Genomic DNA, 22,160 nt, shown 5'->3' with positions numbered 1-22,160 from the left:
TAAGAAAAGACATAAGTGTGTGTGCCACGCCGAGATAACGCGAGTCAAATCGGTCAATTTTGACGTTGCACCGACCGGAGTTTCCCGCTTCAAAGTCACCCAAAGTTACTGATGGCTTGGAAGTTTTACGAGTGCGATAACCCCCATGGCCCATTTTCATAGAGTTGCTTAAAGGCAGTGGACACTATTGGTAATTACTCAAAATAATTATTAGCATAAAACCTTACTTGGTAACAAGTAATGGGGAGAGGTTGATAGTATAAAACATTATGAGAAACGGCTCCCTCTGAAGTAACATAGTTTTCGAGAAAGAAGTAACTTTGACTTCGTGTGATAATGGTGTTTTTTTTCTTCCATAGCTATCTCGCAACTCCGGCGACCAATCAAGCTCAAATTTTCACCGGTTTGTTATTTTATGCGTATGTTGAGATACACCAAGTGAGAAGACTGGTGTTTGACAATTACCAATAGTGTCCACTGTCTTTAAACAGACAATATTGCTGAGCAGTTGTCTGCTAAGCAGTATTGAGCAGGATACCAGCTATCGTGCATGTGACATGGTAGTTTGGCTGTTAACCTTGTTCTGGGAAGCTTATAAATGTGTTGTACTTGGCTACTTTTTGTGCTTAGGCAGCTCAATGATTTCTTTTATTTTTATGGCCCAGATAGTAAGCTCCGTAGTCTAGTACAATCCAGCGTAAATGTGAGAGTGAAAATTGGGTCAACAACCGGCGAGTGCAGTGCGAGGTATCAACTCATGTTGATTACTGGGGAAATAGTTTAGAAATCCGTTTAAAGGGACAGCAGCCGATTTCGCTAAACAAGGACAAATCTTATCTGGAGTAACTCGTCCTAACTTATAGGGTGGGTTCTATGCGTTCTAACGTCTTCGGATAGGGGACTGAACCCGTCCTGAGTCCTATGATTAATCCTAAATAAGGAAGAGTTTTGTGCAATCAATGGCTGTGGACAGGGGCCAATTTCATAGAGCTGCTTAAGCAAAAAAATTGCTTAAGCACGAAAATAGCTTGCTTATTTTACACATGTTACTGGCCAAAATTTCATGCCATATACATTGCTTGTGACTGGTATTTAGCTGATGTTTACTTAGCATAACAATTGAGTGGAGTTTTGGCCGGTAAATTAATTTTACCAGGCAAGGATTTTTTTGCTTAAGCAAAATTTTGTGCTTAAGCAGCTCTATGAAATTGGGCCCAGGTATTATCAATGACTAGTACTCTCACTTGGTGTATCACAACGTATGCACAACATAACAAACCTGCTCATTGCTCATCGAAGTAGCACGAGACTAATGAAAGAAAAAACACCCCCGTTGGACACAATTACTTTGTGTGCTTTCAGATGCATAATAAAATGCTTCAGCAGAAGTCTTTTATTATTTTGAGTGAGAAATTACCTCTTTCTCAAAAACTATGTTACTTCAGAGGGAGACGTTTCTCATAATGTTTTGTACTCTCTAAATGCAAAAGCACTCTTTGAAGAGTCATGTGAGGGACAACTCTTTTTCGAGTGGTCTTCCATTCTTTTAGATTGAAGTTTGCATCTTTTTGAAAGGTTTTCACTTTGTCCTGGAGTGAAACCCCTCTTAAAGTGTGAAATAACCACTACTCTTTTTAAAGAGCCATATGAAGGACAACTCGAAATGTAAAGAGTCGTGTTTTTCACTCTTTTACAAGGTACAGCTCTCCGTTGCTGTTACCAAGTGGTGGTTATACTACAAATTATTTCAAGCAATTACCAAAAGTGTCCAGTGCCTTTAAAAAATAAAAGAGAAAAACATTTTTCTAGAGCAATTGAATGAATCACACGTCGGGGTTCGACCGAAGTCATGCTGGAGAGCCCAAACAGGCAACAAGTAATTCGGCGGGAAAGTTACGATAAATTGAGGGACGTCATTCAAAAACTTGTCCAATGAGTGGGTTGCCAACTAGGACAGCGGCTTCTAGGTTAACTGACAACTAAGTTGGATGGCCCAATTTTCACCGAAAGAACGTTTTTAGGGGTTTTATTTCTCCAAGAAAGCAAGAAAAGGAGGGAGATATACAGAAGATGGAGGGATGAACTATGTACATGAGGAGCATTGCTTGGCAACAGACAGCTCAGGATAGAGTGAAATGGATAATTGATGAAGAGGCTTTCCTCCTGCAGTGGAGTGAAACAGGCTAGACAGACTGACAGGCAGGCAGACATTTCTCCAAAAGAACTTTGATTTTGGGTTGAACATAGAATAGAACGAGATTTGAACCAACAACCTTTGGATTAATGTGACAGTGCTCTATAGAACTGGATAGCTCAGTTGGTAGAAATGGCACATTAACCAAGAGTCTGTTAGTTGTCGGTTTCACTTCAAGCTAATATCAACGGTTAAGTTACGTCCAAAATTATATTTTCAAACCTACGAAAATTATGCCAACCTTTTACACAAACCCACGTTAAACAGGGACCGATTTCATAGAGCCGCTAAGCGGCCGATTTTGTGCTTACTGTGCGATTTCCATTTCGTAGCCCTGCATGCTTTATCGTTAGTTTAGCGTTAACACACGAAAAGGCGTCCTATACCCTTCCGTTCCTTATACTGCACAAAAACGAATGACGTCACAATAATGCAAGTCCACGGTGAACGCACAAGAATGCGGCCTCATTTTCTTGCCAATCTGTGAAATACGTTTACCCCTTAGAACTTTTTGTCTGCTACAGTAAGCACGAAAAATGTGCTTACCGTTAAGCAGCTCTGTATGAAATTGGGCCTGTCAGTACAAAAACTTGATTTAGCCCATAATAGTATTGCTTATAGGAGTAACAGGTTGCCAGCCAAAAACTACAATGTTTGCATTGTTGTGGTGCCCCACTCAATTTTGCAAATCAAATATATTTTTCAAGCAGTATTCATGAAACTGGGCACTGCACCAATAAATATGCGAGTTCCCAGCGCATTGACTTACCGACTGTGGACAGGGAGGTCTTATACGTGTAGTTTTTGAAAATCCATCTGCCGGAAGTTCTGACCTGAATAGAGATAAAGTCCATACGAAAAGGTGTCAGTAAACTGTAAACGGGGTCAGAAGGACGTTGTACTGCCGGGTCACTTTAATTCTTTATTACCTGGCTATTCATGGAAGACCCAGATTGCCCTGGGATCTGGGTTTTGTCCGACAGCATTTTCTAAGTCAGTCTTAAAACCCGAATTAGTCAAATCAAATCATATTTAAAACCTGTCTTTGCAGATAAATTTAAAGAGACAATGCCTTTGATCGGTCGATTTGGTCAATAAAAGCGTTTGAACCCGTTTGTTATTAAATGCATATGGTTAGAAAGATGTTTTGAAAGTAGAATATAACAGTCCACACAAATGTGCCTCGAAGTTGCACGGTTTTCCTTTTACTTTGCGAACTAACACGGTCTGCCATTTTGTGGGTTCCAAAATTTGACTCCACAAATTGGCCTGCTGTGTTACTGTTAGTTCACGACGAATAAGGAAAACCGTGGACTTTGGAGGCATGTGTGGATCATTATATTCTACTTATAAAACACTTTCTCCAAGTTAATAACAAACGGTTTCAAACGCTTTTCATGGACAAACCCGCTCGATCCAAGACAACGTGTCCCTTTAACCGTATTGTGACGTCAGCTCTTTTTTAGGAGAGCTATTTAGCAAAGGGTCCCTTTCAATATTGTAGCATGGTTCTAAATGTTAACATAAGGAACCTTGCGTGAAAAGACAACATTTTTTACTGTCCAAGTTCTCTTGTCAAACATTGCTACATTTTACAACCTTGCTAAAATGTAGCTATGGACCCCAGTTTAATTGCTGTCGTGTGAATAGCCTTTTAGTCAGAAGTACGTGACTTCACAACTTGCGCTCAGCAACAAGAAGTGATGAGCTGTAAACTCATAATGTGACCCGGAAGTCATTATTACAGAGGTCACAGTCATTTTTACAAGCCATAAATCTATACAGGCACGCCGTTTAATTATCGTGCTCTGGAAGCAATGTCCGGTTTTCCTCTCAAGGCTTTGGAAAGCAGATTTTACTCTTTTAAGAAAATACTCGACCAAAATTCACGGTATATCAAGAATTATTTCAGAGAATGAGAACACCGTAAAAAAGATGTATCTTTGAATATAATTACATGATAGGATGCCTCATGAGTGAACATAATCGGTGCAGTTCTCAAACCAGAGGAAATCTGTAAAAAATGGGACCAGAAACCCCGGGGTTAACCCCTACTCTTCCACAAACGTTGGAGTCTTTTACGTCCACATCTTAGCACACGGGACGTACGGTTCAATGAACGTCCCATCCGATGGACAAAGTTATGGTGAAATACCTTGCTCAATGAGTGTCACGAACTGGACTCGAACCCACGGCACACTGTTAACGTTAAACACCGTGTTTACTTTCCCCAATCACTGTCAGCATAAAAGTATCGAACTTTAACTAAAAAGTCTCTGTAATGTTTACGTTTTTAGATAGACTTTTAGGTTTTTTTTATAGTTTTTTTAAGTAGACAAAAAAATTGTTGGACGCCCAACCCGGAAGGCATTTGTTTCTGCACTCCCAGGTCTTGAACTTCGCTCTTGAAGGGGCACGCTCTTTTTCTCTGGTAAGGGACACTATGAGGAAAAATATAAGTTTGTATTGGAACCTTGCAAAGGGCACCACACCAAAAGCACTGGGCACCACGACAGTTGCTGCGGTAGTCCTATATTATAGGACTCTTCCTCTGGACACAGATACTGGTACAATATACTAAAGTGTAAGACCACCATGGCTATGGCTGCGGGTGCCTTTCATTATTTCGAGGCCTGGGGCCTTTCTCAAACCACGGCTTGGGCTCCGGCTCAGGCTACGCGTGCTGATATCCGTGCAATACGCGCTGCTCCAAAATGCAGGTTACAATGCAAGCTGCGTACACAGCACGCGGAGCCTAAGCCTGATCCAGAGCCCAAGCCGTGGTTTGAGAAAGGCCCCTGCACTCCGAAGTTGCCACTGTCGTTGTGCTTTTCAAAGGAGAATTTTGTCTTCTTCTAAATCGATTCAAAAAAGGAGTCTTTAAAGTCACCTGGAAATAGAATTTGTTTTCTTTCAAACATAAGAGTATATGCTTACGAACAATAAAACAATTTTTTAAGTAATTTATTGTTTGTCACGATTTATATGTTTAAAAAATATATAAAGTTGTTTGGGGGCTGACTCCGCCTACCCCTTTTGTGACGTCAATCGAGGCAGACTTTGCCTGCAATGCGTATAGTAAACACACGTGCAAAGTACATGTACGTCCAAGTCGTGAGTTGGTACATTTCAAAAAGTGTTTTCTGCATTCAGCAGCAATGCACCTGGTCGGCATTGCCGGAAAAAAAACTTTTTTTTTTAACGTACAAACTCACGACTTGGTCCGTTCATGTACTTTGCAATTGTGTTTACTCTACGCATTACAGGCAAATTCTGCCTCGATTGACGTCACGAACAGCGCCCTCTCGGGTCGGGGTCTACTCTTAAATTTGTAAATAACATAAGAACTGATTTTGTAAAACCTTAGCTAGCTGTTTATTCACATTCCACTCATCAAAACACATATATTAGTGACAAAAGCTTTATTTTGAAAAAATATCACTTCCAGGTGACTTTAAAAGAACAAATCGGGAAAAATTTTGAGGGTGGCAACCCTAAACAGCAAATGAGGAAAAGTTTGCCATATCCGGGCCGGGTCATCACAGGGTTCCACAAACTTTCTTGAGCAGCAATCGTGACAATTTGACACTTTGGTAGTGTGAAATAAAAAGGTCTTTGTCAATAAAAGCAACAACTCGTGCTCTTAAACGGATTAAAGGCAGTGGACACTATTGCTAATATTGTCACAGACAAGTCTTCTCACTTGTAAACGAGCTCAATCGGTGGTCGAATTTGCGAGATAATAATGAAAAAAAAAACACCCTTGTCAGACGAAGTTGTGTGCTTTCAGATGCTTGATTTCGGGACCTCAAATTCTAAATCTGAGGTCTCGAAATCAAACTCGTGGAAAATTACTTCTTTCTCGAAAACTACGTCACTTCATCAGTGGAAGCCGTTTCTCACTATGTTTTATACCATCAACCTCTCCCCATTACTCGTTACCAAGTAAGGTTTTATGCTGATGAATATTTTGAGTAATTACCAATAGTGTCCACTGCCTTTAAAGTCTAGTGTTGACATTAGAGGAGGGTGTCGGTTTTTACTCCAGATTTACGAAGCATGTAGTTTGTTAAGTTATATGCATGGCCTAATTCTTTGTACTTACACAACCATTTACAGATGCTTAACATGTGTACACATGCCCCAGTTACATGATCAAAAACAGGGCAAGCTTGGCCCCCATATCGCAAGCAAAATGGGGTAATGGGGCCATGCTTTTTTTCTCTTACTGTTTCTCTCTACCGCTGCATATAGTAACAAACTCTGGTGCCCCTATAAATAGGCGTTTCCGCTGAGAAGTGTGAAACAGTTGCAGCAAACGACCTTATACGAAACATTTTTTTTTAACGGATGCCCTTGGAGACTACATGGGCTTGCGTGTGTGTGTTTAGTGTTAACCTGAATTGGAGCGGCCCGGGGTGACCGAATTATTTGTGTGTGTAATGATCGATACGTTGATGTAGTCTCTCCCTCGAGACTGAAACGTCGGAACCCAGTAACGGAATCCCTTAAAGCCATTGGACCCTTTCGGTAAACAGTGTTATCCAAGGCCCACACTTTGTGTACCACAACTTCTATATCAAACAACAAACCTGTGAAAATTTAGGCTCAATCGGTCATCGGAGTCGGGAGAAAACAACGGAAAAACCCAGCCTTGTTTCCGCGCGTTTCGCCGTGTCATGACATGTGTTTAAAATAAATCCGTACTTCTCGTTAACGAGAATTTATATTGTTTTGCTGTTTTCTCAAAAAGTAAAGCATTTCATGGAAAAATATTTCAAGAGAAGACTTTCACCATTGCCTTCTGTAAACCCTGTAAGTTATTTGTAAATCTGTGAACTTTTTTTTTTTTTCTGAACCGAAAGGGTCCAATGGCTTTAATAGTCTGACCTTATTTATTTGTCCCCAGCCCTCGCAAAAACCCAACAACGAAACCGGAGTATCCTGGCTAGCGTAAACCGCGATGACAAACCTCTCAATAAAAAAATCCTCAGCAAATTGGAAATTATTGGAACTGACATACGAGTTGTTGCTGTCTTAATTCTAACAAGACGCTACTAAAAAAGAAGAACATGGAAAAGGAAATTCTTGTCAACCTATTTTGTTCGCTCTACAGAAAATACAAACCTGTCACAACAAAATAAAACTTTTTAGAATTATAAATCATCGGGTATTTCAATCATCTTGATCATCATAGAGCCTTGTAACTTATTAGCCCTTATGTTTTTTGAGGTATCATTTAAAATGGCTTTTAGTAAAAGGCCTTCTCTAACATTTCTGAGTAACTACAAATAGGGTTCAGTGTCTTTAAGAGTGTTTTCAAACGAGTCCCTTTAAGGTTGGATCTTAAAAAATAATTGGTCAGACACAAAATCGTGAAGATCACAGATTTACATCAAACTTACACGGTCTAATGATGACGATGATAGATGAAAATATCCCTTAAAATATTTCTGTCCGAAATGTCACATTTGATGAGAAATAAATAATCTAACTTCGCGTTTTGAGTTTATCGCTCAGTGAGCGTTTTATTCATTTTTGTTTTGGCATAGATGCAATGCAAAATTTGTAATCGTTTTTTCACTATTCTCTCGTGAACCAGATGGGCGATCGATCTCAAACTTCTACAGGTTTGTCAGTTTATGTTTAGGGTGGATTGCATAAAGTGCTTACACTGCCAGCAACTATTTTGTTAGCAAAAACAAATTCTGTTGGACGGCATAGAAGAGATGTACGGGTTCTTCTTTTTTCTCTTAAAAATGTTGCGGATTGCTTGGTTTGCCTCACTTCGGTCCATAACATTTGTGCCTAACAAGCAAACCTTCGCCCCAGGCAAACATGAATTGCTTGCCGCCAAACTCATGAAATCAAAGGGAACATTTCGGCATTTGGAACGCGGCATGGGAGCCGTACAGTTATTCATCAACCTGGTTTACAACATTTGAATTATGCGAGAGAGAATCGTGCAAATGGGAGAAGGGTTGGCTAGTGATGACATAGTTTTTCCTCTTCATTTTTTTTTCCATTCAGTAGGGTTTTCTTTTTTTATACTTAACAGGTTAATTTTGAAGGAATTTGCACTTTTTGTACGACACAAAACATAAAAGTCCACAGATTTAAATTGAACTTATTACATAATAAGATTAAGACGGTAGGAAGCTTCCCTTAAAATATTACTTGCTGAATTGCTGTAGTTTTGGGGAAATTGAGAAAAACGATTTCACGAAAATAATTTTCCACTCATCAATGAGACACTATTATTTTATTAAGTACAACACGGATTTACGCGACTCTCCTGAAAACATTGCTCTGTGATTTTCATGGTTTTTTTTCTTCAAAAACTTGACGACTAATATGAAGCTGAAAGTGAAAGTAAGGATTCATTTCATGGCCAAAAACGTGATATACAAAAGGTATCGATTCCCTTTGAAAAATTTCGATAATGCATTTTTTTTCAGCAAGTGTTGCTGATACAGTATGAAGTATTGTCAATGTGTCTTGCTGTGCTAAATAAACTTATGTGCACAACAGTTCACAACAACATTAGTTGAGTCTTATGTGGAGCAGCCCATCTATTCATACATAGGGGTGAGTGCGCTCAAAAGCGAGCCCATCACAGTGGGGCATGTTTATTCTCTCAACGTTTTGCCAAAAATGCACATGGAAACCCACGAAAACAAAAACAGCTCGTAAAAAGTTTATTCACTGTTTACTTTATTCCTTGGTGACGTGCAGGTCCATCCACTCGTAACAAAGAATGATCCTTGTCCCTTCTCAACTTTTGGCAGACAACAATACATTTTGTTTTTTCCAGATTTGTATAAAGTTCAATTCTGCGGTCGAGTGCCGTTCTCGTTTCGCACCAATTACGCAAAATATGCCTCGAGGTACACCCTTTTTAAAGAGGGTTCAATTCCGGACCATCATTTCTGCGAGTTATGTTTCACAGTTTACAAAAGAGCCACCCTTAGAAGCAGAACTTCTTCCTGGCACGAGTTGCACACAGCTCAATAGAAGAAAACATCATACACTTTATATGGAGAGTGTATTGTTTTTATTCAACTTTCTATAATGAAAGGGACCAAAAGCTTGTACACTTTTACAACCGGAATCCTTCACACAATTGTAGTATCTTGCCTGCCAGAAAGGCTCTAGACTGTTTAAGGTCACTTTTTGTTAAAAACAAAGGTTTACGTTATCCTCCTTTATAGGCACTGGACACTATTGATAATTACTATTAAAAAAAATTGTTAGCATAATAACTTACTTGATAACGAGCAGTGGAGAGCTGTTGATATTATAAAACATTGTGAGGGACGGCTCCCTCTGAAGTAACGTAGTTTTTGAGAAAGAAGTAATTTTCCACTCAAAACTTGAATTGAATTCGAGGCCTCAGCTGAGGTTTGCCATTTTGTGTATGCGTTGGATTACAAAAAATGCTTACCAAAGCAACTGTTTTGTAAGCACAAACCTATTCTGTTATGTTCCTTTAAGGCTGGGACGTGCATGCTGATTGGAAGTCCCGTTCGCCAAGGTAAACCATTATAACAATTAATCGTATTACAATGAAGGGGGGTTTCCCTTGTATGGGTTATTACGTAGTGTGGTGGGGGTCGTACAATAGACTTGTCATAGTGTTTCCAATTTATTTGTCATCACAATTTTGTCAATATGACTGCCATGATTAATATTTCGATCGAATAACTCGAATTATTTTAAAGGGGATGGTTCTATTCGATTCAAGTTTGTGAATGTTGAATCAAAATTGATCCTGGGAAAATTCGTCCTAGAAGTCATAATATTAGAAACTAGTAAAAAGTTTCTAAAAACAAACCTTGTTTCTGACTTGTTCTACACTAAGGATTCATCTAATTTACCAAAGTGACTTAAAAGTGCTTGGGAAAGGGACAGCTTCCTTCCAATCGGTGCTTGGAACAATAGCTCAAGATGGTCGAACATTTTATCAACCTATGAACTTCGGAAGAAACTTTAAAATTATTAAGTTTGGCCATTCTTGGACTATAACAAATGAGTTCAACAACAAACTGATGAGAACAACACAGAGAGCCGTGTAGAGAGATAGTACATTTTACAATACGGGATAAAATTAACCAAATTATGTGTAAATTTTCAAAATGCTTCAATCTTTAGTGTGTGGGTTTAGGGAACATCTATCCATAATGTCACAGACCATATATAACAAGAATTGTGCCCCAAAACACAGAGATACCACATGGAGATGGGCAGGCCATGTGTCAGGGGTCCAAGACAACAGGTGTACTAGAAGAGTGACAAAATGGCAGCCTAGGACAAGCAAGAGAAAGAGAGAACGGAAAAAGAGAAGATTGACAGTATGGACAAATAAATGTGAACTGTCTTGAATTGTCTATAATAGTTAAAAGCAGGACAGTTCTTTTCAGAACTGAGAAGTCTCCCGCACCCCATATTATCTACTCTGCGGCAGTAGAAAAAATCCAAGACAGTTCTCTAAGAACTAACTATACCTGGCAAGTAGATACACACATGGTGTTACCGCAAACCAAATATATAATTATGTCTTGAATTGAATTTGAAAAGTTAAAAGATTTCCTACATATATAGGCCTTACTGATGTTACAATTCTTGGCACAAACTTCCGGGTCGAAATATCGTTTAGTCATGGCATATCATCGCCACCTTACAGAGCTATATCTGTAATAATAAATGAAGTGTGGCCTGTGTCAATGACAGTAAATATTTGCTTAATCTAGCAAATATCACACAGAAGAAAAAGATCGGTGATTATTGGTTATTGTTCCCAGCGAAGCTCCGTGCAGGTACGCACAGTTAATGCAACTCCCACACACGTTGACACGTGCGCTGGATGTCACTTCATACCGGTCTTTCGTCTCGAACGCCAGGCATAAAGCACCGCTCTGCGCAGACAAACTATAAGGTGTTTAACGAGAGAGCCTGCCTCTTTATGCAAAACAGCAAGTTTTTTTACTCCATCTCATTGGTGCAAACCCTGCCAGGAATATGCAAATGAGACGTCAGCCTATCCAATAAAAAGAAGCGTCTTGACTTCGACGGAGTCAGTTTGAGGGTTTTTGCCTCTGAGAGTGAGAGCTTGTCTTCTTCATCGATTGAAATGGCTGATTAAGACGTTGAGTGAGTCCGCAGATAGAACGAGAAACGAGCTCCCAACACACCAGTAGTCTGCACCCGGACACTACAGACACGGTAGGTGCTATTTCTATCAATCTTAAGTACATTTTTCTGGGCGGTGGAATCAAAATATACTCTTTTATAGACTGTGATGTAACATCACTATATTACTTGCGAACATTGGTGATTTGAATGCTTCCAAGTATGGATCATCCCTTCACGATATTTGTCTTTAGAACTACCATTCTTCTGAAGACCATCACAGCACACCACTCGAAACGTCGAGTTTCAAACCACCGGTTCTGCTCATAGAACCACCACTACTTCAAAGAACATTCATACATATGGTGTCACCTCAAAGCTAACTTGAGTACCCCTATACCTGCATGCAAAGTTTCAAATCGTAGTTTAGATCTAGAGGTTGGAACGTTCCAGAAACCATTGATGGTCTATCCCTTTATTTGGTAAATTATTTTTTGCAAACATGAATTGAAAGGATGTAGGCCTACTCTACCAAAGTCCAATGGTGCATCATTCCTTCATGCATATGGTTTTTTTTTTTTCAATTGGCACTGACTGCATCACAGCGCACCTTTCGTAATAATATTGTCGATGACCAGTATGCTCACTTATTGTATCCCAACATATGCATAAAATAACAAACCTGTGAAAATTTTGACTCAATTGGCCATCGTAGTTTCCCCCAAATATATAAAGAAAAGACACCCTTGTTACTGGCACAATGTGCGCTTTCCGATGCCTTTAAATGTATTTTAAAGGCAGTAGACACTTGGTAATTACTCAAAATAATTCTGAGCATAAAACCTTTCTTGGTAACGAGTCATTGAGAGAGTTTGATAATATAAAACATCGTGAGAAATGGCTACTTCTGAAGTAATGTAGTTTTTGAGAAAGAAGTAATTTTCCACGAATTTGATTTGGAGACCTCAGATTTAGAATTTTGAGGTCTCGAAATCGAGCATCTGAAAGAACACACTCCGTGTGACAAGGGTGTTTTTTCTTCCATTATTATCTCGCAACTTCGACGACCGATTGAGCTCAAATCTTTACAGGTTTGGTATTTTGTGAATGCCAGTCTTTGACAATTACCAACAGTCTCCACTGTTTTTAATGCTAGAGTGAAAAATTACCTCACTACGTGACTTCAGAGGAGCCATTTCTCACAATTTGTTGTACTAAGCCAACACGTACAAAAATTACTATACCCAACCCATAATACTTTCTTTACTGTTGTTTACTATGTGGGTTAAACTATTTCCTTTTTTCAATGAGGTTTACACACTTCAATGCGGCTGATCACACAAAACATGCACACTGTTTGTGACTTTTGTGTCAACTCTTTAATCTTATAACTCACTTCTGTCACGATAGTTTTTTTCCTATTTTGTTTTATTAAAGTTAAGAGCAGATCGGGTTATCAACCTTCTAAATTCTCTCCCTTTACGATGTGCGTTGTGAGCTTGTTATCTCAATGTAAACAGAACATTACATAAATGTTTTTTGCTAACAAAACTGGCAACGTAAGCACTTTATGCAATCCATCATTATACATTCTGACAAACCTGTAGAAGGTTGAGATCGATCGGCAATATGGGTCACGAGAAAGTAGTGAAAACCGGTTACACATTTTTTGCATGACATCGATTCAAAACAAAAATGAATAAAACGCTCACCGAGCGATAAACTCCGAACGGGAAATTAGTTTTATTTATTGCTCATCTAATAATTGCGGCCCTTTAGATAGAAATATTCAAGGGATGCTTGCTATTATCATCATCGTATAGACCGTATAAGTTGTATGTAAATCTGAGATCTTTAAAGGCAGTGGACACTATTGGTAATTTCTCAAAATAATTGTTATTTATAATAAAACCTTTTTTGGTGACAAGTAATGGGGAGAGGTTTGTGGTCTAAAACATTGTGAGAAACGGCTCCCTCTGAAGTGCCATAGTTTTTGAGAAAGAAGTAATTTTCCACGAATTTGATTTCGAGACCTCAGATTTAGAACTTGAGGTCTCGAAATCAACCATCTAAACGTATACAACTTCGTGTGACAAGGGTGTTTTTTTTTTCCATTATTATCTCGCAAGTTCGATGACCGGTGGAGCTCAAATTTTCACAGGTTTGTTATTTTATGCATATGTTGAGATACACCAACTGTGAAGGCTAGTCTTTGACAATTACCAATAGTGTCCACTGCCTTTAATAGACGATTTTTTTCTCTAATCAATTCATTGAACAATCTGTTTGAAGAATAAACTTTTGCGGATACAACCATGTGATAATAATCTTTTGAAGTATTGTTGGCTCTGAAAAGAGCCGGTTGGTCTCCTGAAGACGAGCAGCGTTTACTGTTCGAAACGTCGAGACTAAACCGGCTAATTTCAGAGCCAACACCCCTCCCCTGCCCTGTGCCACCATCAAGATGAGCAAATTCAATGACAAATTGAGTCCAAATTTTCACAGATTATTCTCTTATGCATGTTGGGATACACCAAGTGAGAATACTTGTCTTTGACAATTGCCAAACGAACGTGTCCAATGCCAATTATTTAGACTTTGAGAAGTCATCAGTTCACCTCTCAACAGGGTAAAGAAGGCGAGAGCGGCCAAAACACCGAGAGGGAGCCCTCTGTCACCATGCAGATGAGCAACGCGGCGAGGGAGGCGATGATGGTTATAGACGGGGAGCTTCTAGCCGATCGAGAGGTCGTCCTCCGGATCGTCAGGAAGCAACGGGAGGTCTTAGAAGGAGAAGAAGGGAAACAAGTCTTCGCTCTGGCTAATGATCCGACCAAACCAGGCCTGGTGGTTAACCTCAAGGTAATGTCTCACAAGAATGCTATATTACTTGAGTTTAGGTTAAGACATTTGTGTGTAGAGACCGAATTTGTACAAGCGGGTAATTAATAGATATAGTTGACTCAGTTTTTTTTTGGCTGTTGAGGAAGTTCCTAAAGTTATCGTATTACTCAGTAGCAGAAGTTTGCCACAGTACCATAGCCGTACATTATACTGATTCAAAGACCGTACACATACAACAAGCAGAGGGTTTCTAACATGACAAACGCCGTACATTATCTTGATTCAAACCCATAGCAAAAGCTTGTCAACATTACCAATTCCGTATTGCTCGAGTTCATAATGTTCCTTTAAACGTTTACATGGGTTTATCAGTTTCTATAAATTACTACAAACCAATTGGCACAATCAAAATGACTATCAAAATATTCAAATTCAAACCGGGGGGCCTTTAACAAAAGATGACAATAGGATCCACAGTTCGGGAAAGGTCCACATTAGACCGTGTGCAAAGCCAGTTGGAGCTGTTGCCAACAAGCTATAATCAAATGGGACAAAAGGAGTTCCACGCGGTTGCGTTGGGTTGCAGGCGTCAAACACAAGTGGTTGGGTGAAGGACGAATGAGCAAAAATTTCCACATGGCACCTCCTCGCACTTTTTGTGGGGGCGTTAACTATGATAAAAAGTTACAAAAAAGTGTTTGTTACGGTTATTACCTCTCTTTTTTTACGATGTTGGTTTTATTTGTTATGGATTTTCTTTTTCTTTCAGCGCGCCATCGTTAAGACGGACCGGATGGTACTGGAAGAACTGGGGTTCGATAAACACATCAAAGATTGGAGTAAATTCCATGGCATGCTGATGCCTATTGTGGCAAGATATAGGAATGATCAAGAGGTATGCTCCTCCCCGTTTTTTAAAGTCACTGGACACCACTGTTAATTGTCAAAGACTAGCCTTCACAGTTGGTGTATCTCAACATATGAATAAAATAACAAACCTGTGAAAAATTGAGCTCAATCGGTCGTCGAAGTTGCGAGATAATAATGAAAGAAAAAACACCCTTGTCACACGAAGTTGTGTGCTTTCAGATGCTTGATTTCGAGACCTCAAATTCTAAATCTGAGGTCTCGAAATCCGAATTCGTGGAAAACTACTTCTTTCTCGAAAACTACGTCACTTCAGAGGGAGCTGTTTCTCACAATGTTTTATACTATTAACCTCTCCCCATTACTCGTAACCAAGTAAGGTTTTATGATTATATTTATTTGGAGTAATTACCAATAGTTTTCAATAGACTTCCATAATGGTTTTACGAAAAAGAAGCACTTAAAGTGACCCAAAACATACCTTAAATTACAATAACTTGGATATTTGAGTTAAAATTATTTTCTTAAACCAGAAACCAGTTGTCGGTCAGTCTGACCCAGACACCAAGTAGTGGGTCAGGGGTCACCCAGAGTGGGTCAGGGGTCACCCAGAGTGGGTCATGGGCCGATTTCACAAAGAGTTCGGACAAGTCGTATAATGGCCAGTCCCATATCTTTACAAAAAGGTATCACGTTTATAAATAATGCTCAAAGCGGTGGTTCATATAGTTTTTTTTTCAAGTAACAGTTCAAAAGAAGGGCGTCTAGTTTGAATCAAACGTAGCACGTACACGATGACTCACCATTCAACTACCCCCTCCCCCCCCCCCAAAAAAAAAAAAAAAAAAAAAAATCAAACCAATATACATACAAATACAAAGAACAATTTACTGGTAGACAAAAATAAGGACAAGATAAATTGCTAAATATATACATGTCAACAAGTCAAGCACCAAACAGAAATCCAAACACGAAGGAATTACGAAATAGCCACTACCCAAAAAGTAAAACGGGAGCAGATAAAGTTTGTTTTCGTTCAGTTATCAATTATTCAAACACTTTAGAATCTCTCGAGTTGTCGCGAACGTTTAGTGTATGTGTGTTTTTCATTATTTTCATGCGTTTAATATTGCACAATGTTTGACACTACATTTGGACCAAGGTTGATAAAGGACCCTATTAATCAGGTAGTAAATAAAGGTAAATTCATCACAAATTGGAAACACAATTAATGGAGTTTATAATTATTGCAAACTTTGCCTTGCTCTTTTAAGAAGTTCACGCCGTCGTGTGTCGGGACGTTAGACGTTAAAGACAATGGACACTATTGTAATTGTCAAAGACCAGTCTTCACAGTTGGTGTATCTCAACATATGCATAAAATAACAAACCTGTGAAAATTTGAGCTCAATCGGACGTCGAAGCTGCGAGATAATAATGAAAGAAAAAACACCCTTGTCGCACCATTGTCACGCGAAGTTATGTGCTTTCAGATGCTTAATTTGGAGACCTCAAATTCTAAATCTGAGGTCTCGAAAATCAAATTCGTGAAAAAAAATACTTCTTTGACAAAAACTAAGTTACTTCAGAGGGAGCTGTTTCTCACAATGTTTTATACTATCAACCTCTCCCCATTACTCGTAATCAAAAAAAAGGTTTTGTAATATTTATTTTGAGTAATTACCAATAGTGTCCACTGCCTTTAAAAGGAAGATATACGTTTGGTAATGGCAATACAAACTCTACGCTATAGAAGCTAGACTTGATTCAAGTCCCATTCTCGTGTGAGAGGTCCCTAAGCTATTACCTCAACTTACTATACAGTACAGTGCGCGCTCGCCGTCAAAATGTGGTCCCGAGAACAGGTTTTGGAATGCAGAGCATCACAAAACAGTAGTTTCCTGGGGATGGCACGGGATTTGGACTTGAGTCAAGTCTATATAGAAGCCTACACCTGCTTCCGATATAACAAAGCATTTGGATACAAAAATCACTTCGAAGTGATGTGGTTTTGTTAAAATCTTGTTATGCCCCAAAATTTGAATCTAAGAAGGGTTACTGCGGTAACGCTTCTCAGAAAGTGTATTCCTGTCATTTTTATTATGAATTATTTTTCCTGCATGGACACATAATCGTTAGCTCCGAAATTTCGGCGATATCTTAAAGACGCGGCCACCTTTTGAAAAGAAATGTTCACATGTAAGATTTTAGGACTAAAACAATCGAACGGTATCATAAAAACTAAAGGTATATACCTTGTCATAATAATAATAGTAACAATTTATATAGCACCAAATCCATCGAAAATGATGCTTCATTGCGCTCAGAGTAACATTAAAAAACAAAATCCCTGTAGATAAACACTATAGATAAAAGAGAACACAAAAAAACAAATAAACAAACAAACAAACAAACAAACAAAATATGTGATCAGAAATGATGATCTCTGCAGAAAAATCTAGACAATTGCAACCCTCCATAGACATTCAAGGCATTTTCCCCCAAAATCTGAGAAGTTCCACCACAGATTTCACACCATTTCATAACAAACAAACTGGAAAACAATTTGGCCCTCGAAGCACGTATTGAGGGTGAGCCTCATTATTGATTGAGGGAGAACATTGGTTATTTATTGCTCTATTTACCATTGATAAGAACAGCGATCATTATGGATCAAAACTAGGGCGGGTTTATCGAAGTACAATTGAAGAGTTCACTCATGTAATAGCTCTAGTTGCAAAGTTCTATTTTGGTGGTTGGAGAGGGAGGGGTGTCATTTTGGTGGGGGTATGATTTCTATGAAAGAAAAACACCTTTAACTTTGCACTCACAAAGAGATTCGCAAATTATGCATACATGTATACAAAATTACAGCATTACATTAATTTACATATTATAGTGACAACAAAACCCTCACCTTGGACCAATCAAAACGCAGATAAGAAAGCTTACGTCACTGCATGTTTATCCAATGATATCAGTGCATCCAAAACACTGGATCTATGGCCCTTTTCAAAACCACGGCTTTCGGCTCCAGATTCGGATCAGGCTATAAGTATGGCCCCGCAGTTGTTTTGACAATTGCGGTGCGTAACTAGCTCAGGGCTTCAGAAGAGAAAATGGAGCCTGAAGCCGACCGAATCCAAAGACGTGGTTTCGAAAAGGGCCTATAAAACCAATGCCTGTCTGTATCCTTGCGGATAAAAACAGGGGACCAGTCTACTTACAACCTAAATATATTGTTATTATTATGTCTTCTTCCTTTTTGTCAGATTATGAACGTACTGAAGTATCTATCCCCCAAGACACCGCGCATGATCGATGACGTCAAGGTCAACGGTCAACGACCTGATCTTGACCTCATCACGATGCGCTCCCAACAACCAATGCGCATGTCCGAACTGCATCTGCATAAAGACAGACCGCTCGTCATCATCGCATCATCAATTTCCTGACCTCCATTTCAGGTAAAAAAAAACAATGCTGTAAATGTTCCTTTAATAACTTTTAATGATTATCATGTTTGACTAGGTAGAGTAAACTCACACTAGGTGGTCCATTGTTAAGTCCATTATCTATAATCCCACGCAGTCAAGTCAAGAGCCACTGTTTTACAGTTTCTGTTTAGCATTGCAAGGTTCAGAAAAGGGAGTAAAACGAAGTAAACAGACCAACATATTATATACAATCACAACTCGTAAGACATCCTTCTGAAAACAGCTTGAAAATTATCTTCAGAAAAGAGTTAAGATTTCACCGGCATCCTAAATAATATACTTTCAAGTCTAAAAGGCAGTTTTTAAAGTCACGTGCCCAAGACAACTCAGTGTTTCTTTTATAGGGTGCGTTCGTTTAGCTTCCCTGGGTCGACCCCGGTCTGCCCCGGTACGTTCGAATAGCTTTGACGGGGCTCACCCGGGTCAGCCCCCAGTGCCCTGCTTGTGGAGTGGGTCACTTGGGGGAGACCCGAGGTGCATGGCGTTACCACGAGAGGGCGAGTGTGATCGTTCGATTAGCTCTTGTCAGGGGCTCACCTGAGTGAGCACTGCGGGGTCGACCCAGGGAAACTTATCGAACGCACCCATAGTTAGGCAAGTCTTAAACAAAATACACTTATAGCATAATTCTTGTTCTATTCCCTCCACTCAAACAGGCCTGTGTCCTGGGCGGTTCGCTAGCCCAGCTCTTCCGCGAGTATAAGGACCGGGCCGACTTCCTCTGCGTGTATCTCGCTGAGGCCCACCCTGCGGAGTACTTCAATCTCAACACAACCTTCAAAGTACCAGACCATCGAACGATGGCTGAAAGAATAGCCGCTGCCAAGTAAGTGACAATTTCAAAAATTTGGTGTGGACTATTAAGCACTAATCCTTGCAGATCATCCTGAAATCACAGTAACTCATTTCCATGCCACCTTTCGTTACGTTCTGTTAATCACAGGTTGTTGTCATTTTATCCCCTTTTCTTCTTTCGTTTGATCTTTGGACCTACGTGAATATTGAACAAAATCTACTTGGTAGTTTAGTGACTTTAAGCCACTTGCCGGTATCCTCGACAAGGTCCACCCTGCTCGCCTGATGGTGGTCTGAGGTCAGGGCAGTCATGAATGATGTGGTTAATGGTCTGTGGCTGCCACACTGACACATTTGAGCTGGTAACTCCGATACTGTCAAGGAATGGCGCATTACGGCCCAACCAGTTCTAAGGCGATTGAGTTTTGGACACAGAGGCCCATGAGGAAGATCCTTTTCACTAAAAGTTTCCCCAAGACTTCAAATTGAATTCGAACAATATACTTTTAAATTGATTGCTTTCCTCTCTACCCAATACTACTACTTCACAGTTTGCTGTTAACAGCAGATAAAGAACACCATCGCACGTTTACAGACGACCCCCTCGATGACAGCCTGGTCCGAATCGTCTTGGACACCATGACAAACAGCTTCGCTCAGGTTGGTGGTACACAGTTATTTGTCTCCAATATTACGTACTGATCATAAATTGATATTGGCCCCTTTGCTTGCACGAGACAAGTGGTGACTCCGTGCACGCTGACCATGTTTTAAAGTCAACAGGTACGCATGTAAACGCTGCGTCACCTGAAGTTCGCACCAAAGGGCGTTGGCCCTCAAAATGACGCAATCAATCTTGGGAGACTTTGGAAAGCTAGGTGGCAGCCATTGATCTCCATTATACTGACAGTATAATGGAGATCAATGGTGGCAGCAGACTTACCGGGTAAATTTCCATTGTTTACGTATAATTCTGAGCAAGCGCAAATTACCGAGAACAATGTATTTTACCTGGTAAGGTCTGCTGCCACCAAGCGTCCCAAAAGTCTCCCATTGCTGTGACGATGATGTCATGTGAGTTGGGTCAATACAATGCTTTCGGAAAGGTAGACAGCATTAAAGAAATATCAATTGAAAATTGACACGATCAACAATTTACAACCGGGCAGTAAAGGTTCCTCGAACGAGCATCGAATGGGGGTAGTAAAAAATGTCAAGTAATAACATCAACTGCATGACGAAATTGAGACAAGAAGTGAACTAGTGAGAAAATGTTGTCCTCATTGGGGGCGCTGTTCGAGTTGTGATGCCCCATATAAGGGGAAATCTAGTCCAGAAAATGAAGGCTGATTGTAGTTCTTTTCTCTCTTTTATTCCGAACAGACATACAACGCACACCCAGACAGAATGTTTGCCTTTGAGGGAGACAAAGTAGCGTACATCGGCGATAACATCGGGAAGCAGATGATGGAACCTAGCGTACTCATGACTGATAACACACGGAGATGGTTGGAAAGCTACTTTGCCGTCAACGGAAGATAGCCCATCGCTCTTTATTTATTGAGATGTGTACATATATATATATAGCTGTAAACAAATAATTATTGTATTGCGTTTCCACGAGATAACGATGAAAGAAAAAAATAACCTTGTCACACGAGGTTGTGTGATTTCAGATGCTTGATTTCGAGACCTCAACATTCTAAATCTTAGGTCTCGAAATCAAATTCGTGGAAAGTTACTTCTTTTTCGAAAACTTCGTCACTTCAGAGGGAGCCGTTTCTCACAATGTTTTATACTATCAATCTCTCCCCATTACTCGTTACCAAGTATGGTATTATGCTAATAAGGGAATCAAAGTATGTTGAATCGATTTCAACTAGTGCTTTAAACCAAACGAGGCCTGGTTTTTGATAATTTTACCGAGACGAAGTCGAGGTAAATTATCAAGAACCAGGCCTCGGCGGGTTTAAACCACTAGTTGAAAATCGATTCAACACACTTTGATTCCCATTCATAAATACCTTTTCGGTCAAAAAACATCAACACTTTTTGGTCAAAAAGTAAAAATAAATGTAAAAATTAACATTTTTCAATGATTTCTTTCAACACAACACCCCTCTAGCTATTAATTACTGGTAAGGCCCTCGGGTAATTAACTCCTTATAAGGAGATTGCTGTGCGCGTCGCGCGTATCGCGTGATGTAACACAACTGTTCCAGCCGTTGCTCTCGACCAATAGGAATGAAGAAACTGTCCCGCTCACAACCGGTCATAAACACTGGTCATTATCAAAGGTTTAAACACCCTCACGTGACGCGCTCTCCACCATTAGGAATAGCGAAACTGTCTGAGGTATTCATGAATAATTATTTTGAGTACATACCGATAGTGTCCACTGCCTTTAAACCTACAAAACATTGTTAGACGTATCCAAGATCATATTGGACCCCACCAGTCACCCACCATTCAGGGTTGCAGCAACTATCCGCATCATTCAATCTATTTCGCACACAACAACTTATTAAAGGAACACGTTGCCTTGGATCGGACGAGTTGGTCTTTAAAACGTTTGTGACCGTTTTTTTTATAAAATACATATGGTTGGAAAGATGTCTTAAAAGTAGAATACAATGATCCACACAAGTTTGCCTGGAAATTGCCTGGTTTTCCTTTTACTCTGCGAAATAACACGGTCGGCCATTTATGGGAGTCAAAATTTTGACCCCCATAAATGGCCGACGTGTTAGTCGACGAGGTAAAAGGAAAACCGTGCAATTTCGAGGCATGTTTGTGTGGATCATTATATTCTACTTTTACAACATCTTTCTACC

The 22,160-nt window shown here is 39.7% G+C and overlaps 1 protein-coding gene across 2 annotated transcripts; it reads left to right on the top strand.

The window, feature by feature from the left end:
- Window positions 1-11,087: 11,087 nt before the first annotated feature.
- Window positions 11,088-21,937, top strand: LOC139947150 (thyroxine 5-deiodinase-like). Of its 2 annotated transcripts, none has more exons than XM_071945009.1 (7): window positions 11,088-11,416; window positions 13,952-14,185; window positions 14,937-15,062; window positions 18,307-18,501; window positions 19,188-19,357; window positions 19,878-19,986; window positions 20,710-21,937. In XM_071945009.1, the coding sequence occupies exons 2-7, from the start codon at window positions 14,003-14,005 to the stop codon at window positions 20,866-20,868; spliced, it is 942 nt and encodes a 313-aa protein (XP_071801110.1). In that variant the 5' UTR covers window positions 11,088-11,416; window positions 13,952-14,002; the 3' UTR covers window positions 20,869-21,937. The 2 variants fall into 2 exon arrangements, with proteins under 2 accessions (XP_071801110.1, XP_071801111.1); XM_071945010.1 differs by having other exon boundaries at window positions 13,937-14,185.
- The last annotated feature ends 223 nt before the right edge of the window (window positions 21,938-22,160 follow it).

This window comes from Asterias amurensis, chromosome 14 (assembly GCF_032118995.1).
Source record: "Asterias amurensis chromosome 14, ASM3211899v1".
Taxonomy (NCBI): Eukaryota; Metazoa; Echinodermata; class Asteroidea; order Forcipulatida; family Asteriidae; genus Asterias; species Asterias amurensis.
This window is presented reverse-complemented; position numbering and strand designations above follow the sequence as displayed.